A 12,134-nucleotide genomic window follows, 5' to 3' on the forward strand; every position below is an offset into this window, starting at 1 on the left:
ATAGCAGTAATGCTATAATAATGTAGGCTGTAGATATCGTTTTTATTTACCATCTATTATTCGTGAGTACTTTGTTGGACAATTTATTGCCAAGTTTATTGATGCTATGTACATTGTAACACATAAAAGTTATATTTTAGGTTGACCGTTTGCTGGAAATATTAGTGAGGTGTGTATGTACAGTGGGCAACAAATATCTAGATTCAGTAATGCTTTCTTTAATAAAATAACAAAAGTTAAAAATGATGAATAAAGAATTTCAATATACATTTAGAAAACATTCCATATTACTTTTAAAGAGTTTATTCATTGTGCTGGAAGTAGTAAAAGTTGTGATTCCGTGTCTGTAATGCAAAACTGTGAGGCTATGCTTGATGTATGAGTCTGAGAGAAAAATTTCAGAATACTGTGGTTCGGTTTTGATAATTTTAAATTGCATATACATTTATTTATTTTGTCAGTTTATCTACACACTTGCCACATTTATTCTTTAAAGATTAAAGGCTGAAATCAGACTGAGGTTTTTAAAATTGCTAATTAAGGCATTGCAAAATATAAATAATTTGCAGTAGATATTACTTTATAACAAGGTAGATGCAGCGGAGTGGACTTGGCAGTACAAGGTTACAGATTCAGTTCCCACTGCTATCTCTTTGTGACCCGGCCCTGAACTCTCCTGTCTTTGTGCAAAAAGTGTTCACCATCAGTAAAGTGCTCACCATGCTAGGTGTATCAAGACAGAAACCTAGAACAACATATTAGGGATAGTTTACAGTCTGTCTGATCACTTTAATTCATATACTGCCTTTCAGTACAGCCAAACTGTGAATTCACATTCCTGGTATCTGAGTACAGTTATCATGGGTGAAGTCACAACCTAGTAATGTGCACAAGTCAGCCTCTGCGAGTTAGTATGAAATTGAAGCCCTAAAGATAGATTTGTCATTGAACATGAAATATCAACAAACATTTCATACTTAGCATTAACAGTTAAGTTTGGATTTATTTTTAAAAACATCATAAAACAAAGGCATACCAAAACGGTCATCAAAACCATTAAATATTTTTGGAAGTACACTCTGACTGTATTCACAGAAGAGGGTATCAAAGTGAACAGTCATTTTTATGCTTACAATGATGAGAGTGTGGATTTTGATTGACTGCAAATGTTACCATGTGATCCATGAAGATGTGGAGGAAAAAAAAAGCAGGAGGGATTTCTCAGAAATAGAGAAATCATGTCAGAAAAAAGTCAATTATACTCACTGATGCTGAGAATTAATGGAGCGATGCATTACCAGCTAAAAAAAAAAAAAATAAGGATGCATTAATTGTGTACGAGGACACGGCGTCACCAAGACAGTAATGCTAAATGATCGAAAACTCATATGCCAAGATCACAATCGTGACCCACTAGAAAACAGAAGTAAAACAATGCCCCACTCACCACTGTCAGTGTTTATGTTGTTCTGCAGTGTAAAATTAAATTAAAAACCTTTTTAAACATGCAGAAAACGCAACAAGAAATTAATAGCCCTAGTTTTTGTCACCACCTCTTTTGATACAGCTGTTTATTGTGGTGACTTTCTGCATCACAGGATTTATAAAGGCAAGAGCTTTCTCCGAACAAGCAGAGTAAACAACTCCTCATTTCTTATTTATAAGTAGACTACAGTGAGAAGTTAAGCAAAATGACACATTTTATTGGCTAACTAGAAAGAATACAATATGCAAGCTTTCGAGGCAACTCAGGCCCCTTCTTCAGGCAAGATGTAATGTTTGGTCTGCAATGTAATGTTTGGTCCCTTGATTACATCTTGCCTGAAGAAGGGGCCTGAGTTGCCTCTAAAGCTTGCATATTGTATTCTTTCTAGTTAGCCAAGGTGTCATTTTGCTTGACTTCTCACTACATCATAATGGCTAACATGGTACAACACCCATGTACAAAGACTAGACAAATGCATTTGTCTACATGATCCAGTGAGAATAGCAAATGATTCAAACCTGTGACCTAATGTTTCATTTTTAAAGTAGTTTCAAATTAAGATCATATTTGAATGGAGAAAACAGTTTGAATTTACTTTGGTTAGTGCTGTGGGACTGTCCAGTCATGAAGTTCCGATTCTTTCACAGTCAATGACTCATAGTTGTACTTAACCAACTTAATCATTTAGTTTTTACATGATGGATAAACTGATATTTGATTTAAAATATTAACATCACTTGCATTATTTACACAATACTGATATGATTAGTGAGGTAAAATAAAGTCCAATTACAACATACCCATATTTATAAAGTTTCACCCTGAAACAGTTTACAGCATGGAGTCGGACACTTGAATTCAATCAATTATAAATAAACAATTGCTGTTAGGTCTCATTTAATAAACAGGGATCAAGTGAAGTTACCTACTGAAAATACTATAATGGGCTCCAGTTTTGCAGCCTTCTCAAAATTGTTAGTCCACCATAATATGTGTAAAGATAATGGTTACTAAAGCTGATCTGGTACAAAGTGAGGAAAATATGTGTCTTTTGTTTAACGTATTCTTACAAATTAAAATATGCTGACACTAACCTTCTTAATTCCACATCTGTCACTTCAAACATATTCAAATGTAAACACGGATGCAATAACACTTCTAAATAACCAAAATTAAACACTTGATTCAGTCCTTCCTAAATAAAGATGTAGAACAAAGATGAAGGAGTTGACACCTAAGAATTGTGCTTTTAAAACACCCCTACGTCTGTTGATAAGATCTTATCAGCCTTGTGATGTAATAAAAGCAGGAAGTGTTATTCTCCTTCCACAAACACAGAAAGAAATTGGGGAAGCAATTCATTGATTTCTAGCTTCCCATCTCACTTGTCCCTCCCTAGCTGTAATTGTGTTAAAGTGTATTATATTAAGAGAAAAAAAAGAAGAGCAGTGTCTTTGCATGCTCCAGTCTTGTTAATATTTCAGTGTGCAATCTTTCTGCGATTTGTTGGCTCACTAATGAAGGTAAACAACAAGCCTTCTACAGTGTACAATGGCTCAGGCCCACCTCCTACTAAGGGTCGTGACCCCTGGGTGTCAAACCCGTTGAGAGGAACCTGTTTTATAGAGCTGGTTATCTGATCTGATAGAGTTTGGTCCCTCGTTACTGGAGTGTTAATACTAAGGCATGTCAAAATGAATAGACTCAAGTGGGACAATGATCAATAAAATCCAGACAAAACATCACAGATTAAGTCTCTTTTTAAGATACAGCTCAGAATTATCCAGATTGAAGTTAATTAATATATTATGGAACAGATAATCTATTAAGCATGCAGATGCATTAATGTCTAGATGTGATAAAGCTGGTAAATCTTTGCAAAAACTACAAATATAGCACAAATGCTTTACTTAGACATTTCGTAAGTCATACCCAGGCCGTTTTCATACTGAATTTTGCAGATTTATTATAAATGTACTGTAGGTTTGTATTCAAAGATGCTAAATTATATAGTAAATTGTAACCATGTTTCATTATTATAATTCAAGTACATTTCAAATGCTTCACGAAAAACTGCAAAATGACATTTACATGTTTATTTGAAACAACAGCATGTAATGCTGTTAAATGTGGTCAATGCAAATTTCTGTGATTTTTCTGTTTGGCCAGTGAAAGCCTCATGTTAATTAATTTGGAGTACCTAGCTTTTGAACTTAACCCTGTAATTGCTTACAACAAACATAGTGCCTTTAGAAAAGCCTATGAGGTTTATTATTTTGCGTATGGGAAGCATGTTTCACTATAGTGAATGACAAATGCCGGGTTATTGATCGCATTTTGTACTCAGGCCAGCTGATAGAAAGTAATTAATGACTCTATTTGCTTCAGTACCGAAGAGAACAATTGAGTTTGATACAGCAACAACTGGCTATGGTGTGAAAGGCCCCCAAGGGAGCTGTCCATAAGAGATGCCTGCTTGAAGATATGTAGTCAGACCCATGGGACACAAAAAAAAAAATGTGAATATAATATAATATATGCATACATCATATATTTGTATGTATTTATATTGTATCTTAAATATAAAGCACTTATACATAAAGCATTATTACACTTTATTAGATTACCTATATAAAAACTGAATGTGGTATATAATGGTACATAGCTATTCATTTTCTTTAAACCCTTGCACAAAAACACTTCAAATATGAAAGAATAAATTAAAGAATTTTTATTTTGCCAGATCTAATACATCGTTTACGCAGAGATTCAACCTAAAGATGCAGATCTATGCATGTATAGAATTTTGCGTATGTGCAGATATTTATGTTTGTGTATATGTTAAATATACAGTAAATAAATATGTGTGTGTGTTTGTGTGAGTGTACACATTAATATACACTTTGCCACTATGCAGTTTCATACATGTTTTTGTTCTTCATAAGACTCAGGCTCATCCTAAAGCCTTAACCATTGAAAAAAGGTCAAGCTGCAGAATGGAATGGCAATAACACCCTGAAATGGTACTATCAGTGAAACATGATTGATCAATTGAATTCCATAGCAGAGAAAAATGTGGGATTAAGTAGAGTATTATACGCACAATGAGTTGAGGCATGATGTTCATTTCAAGTTCATTTCGGCTGCCTCCTGCCACCAGATCAGGCAATCAATAGGAGCCTTGCATATCATATATCACTGCTCTCTCGCTGAAGAGAGAACATAATCTGCCGCAAATTTAGAATGACAGATTTGTAAGGGTGCTGAAGCTCTCCTGAATAAACGGTAGAATGGTGAGGTTGCACTCACTGCTTCTGCAGCCCGAAGGGGTTTTTAAGAGCTTTAAGGTAAGTGATTCTTGTGGCAAAGCAAAAAGGAAGGGTTTGTCCCTTCAGCTACAAGGGTAATAGGGTTAAAGGTCATGCAAAAGGCTCATAATATCTGTGCTGCTTACCAGGAAATGGCTAACTGATTCTGATCGACTGTAAATTGCTATTCAGTTCGTGTCAACCCCAGCCTTTAAAATGAATCTCTGCCTTAGAATAAAAACAAAATTAGATTATAAAGATAATCTTAACTTTCCAGAAAATGCACCCGCTAAGAGAATAGAAACCTTGTAAATTTCAGGCATATTTCATTAAGACATATGATCTCTTCAATGGGTATACAGTATGTATCTACTAATAGTAATGCATCAGATACTGCAGAGGAAACTAGTTCTTTTATGGTCTTAAATGTATTTGAATAAAACCTGAAAAATATGAAAGTAAAGAAATGTGAAAAAATATGCATAAGAAGTGAAGGGAAAATTAAAAAAAAACATAAAAACAATGTTTTCTTGTCTTTTTTTATAGATGGTTCTGATGGTTCTGGCCCAAACAGTGACTCTCAGGGTAGTGTTGACAGTTTACGCAAGCACCTAAGGGCTGATGCTTTCACCCAGCAGCAACTAGAAGCTTTAGATCGTGTTTTTGAAAGGCCTACATACCCAGATGTCTTCCAAACATCTGAACACATTAAATCAGAACAGGTATTTGCTTTTTTTCTTTGTGTTTTTTTTCATTATGCACAAAATATTTCTGCCTAAAATAAATGCAAAATCTGCAGTTTCTAACTATTTAGTAGACACATTTTTGATCTCTTGAATGACAACAATATTTCTTCGGTGTACAAAAATTTAATATTTTAACATGTAGTGAATCACTTTATTTCTTTATTTGGTTAATAATGTTTACCAATGCAGAACATACCCAGACTATACTGTATATATATATATATATATATATATATATATATATATATATATATATATATATACAGTAAATAAATATATAGATCAATCATCCTGTCCAAGTTCACTGATAAAACAAAAGTATTTTTTTTTTTAATTTGGTGTTGAATAATTACAAAACAAAAAAGTGAAGCCATTAATTTTTTTTCAGTTTTTAAAGATGCACGCTGTTTATTTGAAGCAAAAGCTAGTCAAGCAATTCATCTTAATAGAATGAATTCAAGTCATGTTTGATAGAATAAGAAACAGAGACAACAAAAAGAGACTATATGTACAACTTTTGTTTTATTATAGGCAATGGGCTTATTACAATGAATAACCTTTATTTACTTTCATTAGACTATTAAACAACAAGAGACTATTAATTTTTCCCTTGAAACACTAAGCAAGACCCATAAAGCAAAAGCAGTCGCCTAATTGAGTTCATTTTAATTTCTCTCCAATCGCAGCGAATTACGCTGGTGATAAATCAGGGGACAGCCCTCACCCCTAGTAGAAGGCCTAATTTGCAGCTAATTACAAAACTGATTTCTACTGGAAGATCAATAGCAAAACGAATTGGAAATGACTTGCAATCACAAAGAGAGGCAGAGAGGGTATTAAAAAAGGAGAGGGAAAAGACTAGGCATGTGGAAAAAAAGGCCTACAACAGTACAGAAAAATCAGTTTTAATTTAATCTAATATTAATCAGACCACTTTCCCTTTCATGGAATCTTTTCTTTTTTTAACTCTTGAAAAGGCAAACCTATTAGTCTGTGTCTGGTTTCTAAAGGAGGACATTAAAAACCCATTCTCAAAATGCAAAACTCAATGGATTCATCCCTCCCACACTTCTGCCAGCCATTTGGCCATCCTTTTCAACCCTTGGTTTTGTTTTCCTTTTATTTATCTGCATGATAAAATACCTATTATGCATCTGAAGCTTTTAAGAATAGAGTAAAACATCCACATTTGTGCCTGTGAACAGTTGTAGCAGACAATTAGAGTTTATCTGTGATAGAAGCAGACAAGCATAGGGTCACCAGAATCCCCTTTGGGACCATAGGACACTGAGCGGCTCTGTGGAGGGCAGGCAGAGGCTGCACAAATAAACTGGACTTGCTTCACTGCATTCAGAGACAAATTTTAATTTAAATATAATGACCTCAGATGTTGTAAAGACTTCAGAAATATATATATATATATTATTTATATTATAACATCTTTATAATATGTTATATATATATAATGATATATATTATATTTTATACAATATTATATATATATGTAATAAAGTTTATATTATAACAACTTTATAATATGTAATATATATATAATACTATATATATTATACAATATATTATACAGTGATATAATATATTTTCCACACTTAATATAATCTCTAAAATTAAAGGTATCTTTGGTCCAACAGAAGTGTATTTGTGTATCTGACATAAACTTATTAACTTGTTTCTTGTTTTTAAGTGACTTTTTTGTCATTTGGCATAATAATCTTGCCTGTGCTTTTTTGATTTACCTTTCTATGATGTTGTATTTAGTCTGTAAGTGGTTTGAAAAGGACATCACAAGCAAAGAACCATCAATACAGTGACAACAGTCACACTTATGATGTGTCTTTTGCAGGCAAATGAATATTCTCTACCAGCACTGAATCCGGGACTAGATGAAGTAAAGTCTAGTTTGTCCGCCGCTGGCAGCCAAGATTTAAGTTCAAACGTTTCTCAAAGTTACCCAGTAGTGACAGGTAAGAGATCTGTGCTCCTCTGATAAAGTGTGACGGAATTTAAATCAATATGACATAGATTTAACTAGCTTCTGCTGTACTAAAAACTGTCTCTCATTGAAATATTTTAATCATAGTAGTTTATAAACAAAATAAATACATTATTTTTGGCAGTTTTTATTGGGGGAATGGCACTGTATTTGGGTTGTGTTTTTAGTATGAGGTACAAAAATGTTTACCTCCATTCTTTGGTTGTTTTTTTCCTTCTCTAAGAGTGCACTGAATATGCTCTGTGGTAGTTTTCTTCTCTTCGTCATCAGCATTCTCAGTATGCCTTTGTGTCACATGTTTAATGATCATACCGCTAATTGAAATATTGTTTCATACTTGCTGTTGTTATTACCTAGAAGAAGGTTAAGTTTACTGATTGCCAACCGCTACCACAAGATTAATATCATAGAGTTTTATTAAAATTCACATAATTATACGGAAGCCATCAAAGCCAATGAGCTCTGCGTGGGGGAAAGACAGGATGATTGAAAATTGCAGTTCCTCTCCTCAAATGATACTAGGCAGTGTTACGTGACAAAGAGAGTCTTTTTTCCCCCATTGTATTAATATGTGGGAGGATCACACTCAGCAAGTTAGGCTTCATAAGAAGATTTGTGTGTTTTATCTTTTATACCAGTATGCTGAAAGGACCATCTAGTCAGATGCTTGTAGTTGCACCTGAAAAGGACTGAAAGATGAAACATCAGATTTTATAATCTCAGTCAGTCTATCAGACTACAGAAGCTGTTTAAACACAATCATGGTATGCACAAACAGAACTGCTCACAATATAAGGATACCACTTCTTTTTAATCAAATATTTTTATTTAGTTATTTTATTTGTTTTTTGGGAAACGGTGTGTAGAAATAGAACACTATAAAGTTGGGCTGTTTTTACAAAGCAAGAGTTGCTTTTAACTATTGGAATATCTACCAATACTGTATGCTTTTTGTGACTTTGCACCCAGAATAATATTTTGTCACAAAACATATAAACTATATTATTCAAGTGTGGGATCCCTTTCATTTTAAATACACTGAGTTGTTGTTCAAACAACGCTAAGCTGGCTATATATTTGTGTCTGCTGCATAATCACCAGCATTTCAAATTTTACAGTTGATTTTCCCCCGGCGACTGTTGACACTAATAACTTAATCTGTAATGTATTTTAATCAGGTGTACAGTTTTGGGGGGAGGGTTAGTAGCAAGACGTTATGGTTTACTAGCAGCTGACAAAAATGGAATGGAAGTCTCAGACAGAAAACCTTACATTTCATTGTGCATTTATGGTGAGATCCAATTCTGGAGTAATAGTGCCTTTACAGGCAAAAGAGACTTGAGATTATGTTCCTTCTAAAAATGTTTTCTTGTGTCAATTAAAATGCCTGCAGTTATTGATCTTGTTGATTTTATGTCCTGAAATTTGCATAATCTATTAAAGATGAATGATTCATGAACTGTTCATTACTGGAGGAGATTGAAATTTTAAGGGAACTGCAAAGCAAAGTAAAAAAGACAAGGCAGAAAGGTAAACGACAAATAAGTGCCCTCAGCTCTTTGTTTATCCAGTCATATAATGTGTAGCTCTACAGCAGGTGGGCAACAAAATAAGAGTTTTAAAATTGCCTGCTTCTTTAAAAAAGATTATACCACTGCCTTTCAAACAGCCATTATTTGTGTTCTCATTTCAAGTTAAATAAAGCCATAAGAAAAAGAGGAAGTAAATTTGACATTGTTTGTTTATTTAATTTATATTGAATCCTGCACAACTGAGAACTTACTATTTCATTCTATATAAATAATTGAACTGTTTGACAGATTGTGAGAACCATTGTGAGATTTACTAATGTTAGCCTAAAATTGCAGTTGCCCAGAATCAGAAGATAAACAAGAACACTTTTAGGGTTTGAATTCTTTTATACGGATTGTGTGTTAAGTCTCCAATATTTGCATAGTGGGGCAGACATGATGAACTTGTAAAATCTCTGGGTTCCTGATCCTAATTAATCATTTAAATAATGTAATAATGTAAATGTTTTGCAATTTGTTTTACACACACATGGATACCTTTAACTTGTTTCACACACAAAGAACATACGTGTGTCTATATATAGTTAAATGGCACTTTATTTAAAATATCAGATGCCTTTTCACACAGACTCCAATACAAAGGTTGTGAAAGTGCCATTCTAAAGATAGAGAAGGGTGAGAAGTGAAAATTCTTGAAGCATGTTGCCTGCTGTGCCTATTAATTTGAAGCTTCCTAGTGCCAGTGGGATGGCACTGTCTCAATGGATTTTGCTTGTTCCCATATTGAGAACCTGAGACAATTCCACAGGAGGCTGACTCAACTTTATGTTACTCAAATGAAAAAGAAAAAATAAATAAAAGAAAGCTTGTTTGTAGAGAATAGTTTAAAATGTGATATAATAGCATTTTTAATGAAAGAGGAAAAAAATCTAAAAAAAAACTTTTTTTCTTTTGTTATAATGATTGTGAAATCACATAGATAGATAGATAGATTCCTTGCAACTTTCCTATTTATTTTCAAGTGCTTTTAAAAGTTTAAAACGTTTGTCTTTTGGGGAATCACTATATGCAAACCAATTCATTAATGAACCACCGATTACTAAAATCACCGTATACATGTATTGTATGTATTATACAGGCTAGATAGATAGATAGATAGATAGATAGATAGATAGATAGATAGATAGATAGATAGATAGATAGATAGATAGATAGATAGATAGATAGATAGATAGATAGATACTCTCTTAGACATCTTAAGCAAACCCTAATGCTGTTCTCCAACCTAAGTTTAAACCTAACTTATACTTGAGATCAAAGAAAATCTTTTCCACAGTTTTTTTTAATGAAACAATTTTAAAAGTAAAGGTATGTTTCCATTATTTTGCATTCATGCATGTTATGAATGTGGCTTTTTGCTTGATGGTAAATAAAGGTGTGCTTGGCACCAATTTTGCTAATTTAAGTGGTTTGTTAAGATAAACTACCTGTCTGTTGGTACACCAAATAATTGCACAAAAATAACTGCTTATTTCGTCTTGAAAATGGCACACTAACCTTTGAACACCGATTTGATAATGAATGACTTTCAGTAAATGTATAGGGAATTAAACCATTTTGGCTCCCCAAACATTCTTTACTTAGTTGTAATTAATTAGGGTGTGAGAGTTTTTGGCTAATGATAAATTGCCACAAGCTCAATATAGAAATGGAGGTCAAAGAACTTGTTTTGTGAATATAAAAGAGTCCCTGTCATGTGTTAGAAGCACAATGTAATATTTTACCTACCTTCAGAATTGTTCCCTAATTACTCTTCTGTAACGATAGAGCTATGTGTTGAAGGTCATATAGAAAACAAGTATGTGCTGAATAAAAATATACTGGGGGAAAATCAGAAGCAGTGTTCTTTACAGCTAAGCTTTACTACTGGCAAAGTTACCTTCTGGGCTTGTGTTTATCTTCCAGCACAGTAATCAGGGGTTGGCAGCAGTTTTCGCCTTTTTCGTTTTCCTGCTTTTTTCCCTTTTTTTCAGGGTGACTTGTCCCCAGGACAATAAGCAACACCATTTTTATTAGTTTCAAAGTTCACTGGTCTAGAACACAACACTGGGGTCAGAATTTCATGTTGCACTTGTCTGTTAGACAACCTCTGTGCAATCACTTGTGTAAACACTGGTCATTTACTGGGAACAGACTGGATTTGGGGGCAGATAGTGTTAATTCTATTGGGATCTGAGTAAACACAACACAATGAAAGAAGAGCAGTGTTTCTTTTGATAGTAACAACACACATCATCTTATGCAATATAATACAAAAACATATACATTAGACACATGAATTATTTTTATTTCTGTGATTTTTTTCAAGATTTTTAGATCTGTAAACTCTTTTCCATTCACTGCATTTTATAATGCAGTTTATAGAATAAATTATTAACCATTGAAATTCCAAGATGCAGCTACTACAATTAAGAGTACCGAACCATATACACATTCATTCATTTATCGATAGATAGATAGATAGATAGATAGATAGATAGATAGATAGATAGATACTTTATTAATCCCAAGGGGAAATCATTAATCAATTTATTATTATTTAAATTATTCATCCATTTATGTTATCTTTTGATTCAGGTAACATAACTAAACAAAATGTTCTCAGACTCAATCCAATTTCAGGATTGTGGGTGGTGTGAGCTTTTTATAGCAGCATTGGGTAAAAAGTAGGAATCAACCCTGAACAGGTTGACAGTTTATCACAAAGCTCACCCACACACACACACCTATGCCTGCATTCACACAACATTTTTAAAAGTGAAACATCTATCTATCTATCTATCTATCTATCTATCTATCTATCTATCTATCTATCTATCTATCTATCTATCTATCTATCTATCTATCTAATGTGAGCAACCTGTAATAAGATGCTTCTTTGTACAGCAAACGAGCAATGGCTGTGTCACTGTTGTCTCAGGAAAATTACTTTCTCTATTATAAATAGTAATTTTATTTCTCTCTATTTATTTATTGATCTATACTACCCTT

The 12,134-nt window shown here is 33.4% G+C and overlaps 1 protein-coding gene across 3 annotated transcripts in view; it reads left to right on the forward strand.

Moving 5' to 3' along the window:
* pax2a (paired box 2a) overlaps positions 1–12,134 on the forward strand; it is a 48,447-nt gene that overhangs the window by 24,451 nt on the left and 11,862 nt on the right. For all 3 annotated transcript variants that reach the window (XM_039772462.1, XM_039772472.1, XM_039772456.1), the window contains exons 6-7: positions 5,341–5,516; positions 7,402–7,522. In XM_039772462.1, coding sequence (XP_039628396.1) covers positions 5,341–5,516; positions 7,402–7,522 — 297 coding nt within the window. The remainder of the gene's footprint in view (positions 1–5,340; positions 5,517–7,401; positions 7,523–12,134) is intronic.

The sequence above is a fragment of the Polypterus senegalus genome, chromosome 1, assembly GCF_016835505.1.
Source record: "Polypterus senegalus isolate Bchr_013 chromosome 1, ASM1683550v1, whole genome shotgun sequence".
Classification (NCBI taxonomy): Eukaryota; Metazoa; Chordata; class Cladistia; order Polypteriformes; family Polypteridae; genus Polypterus; species Polypterus senegalus.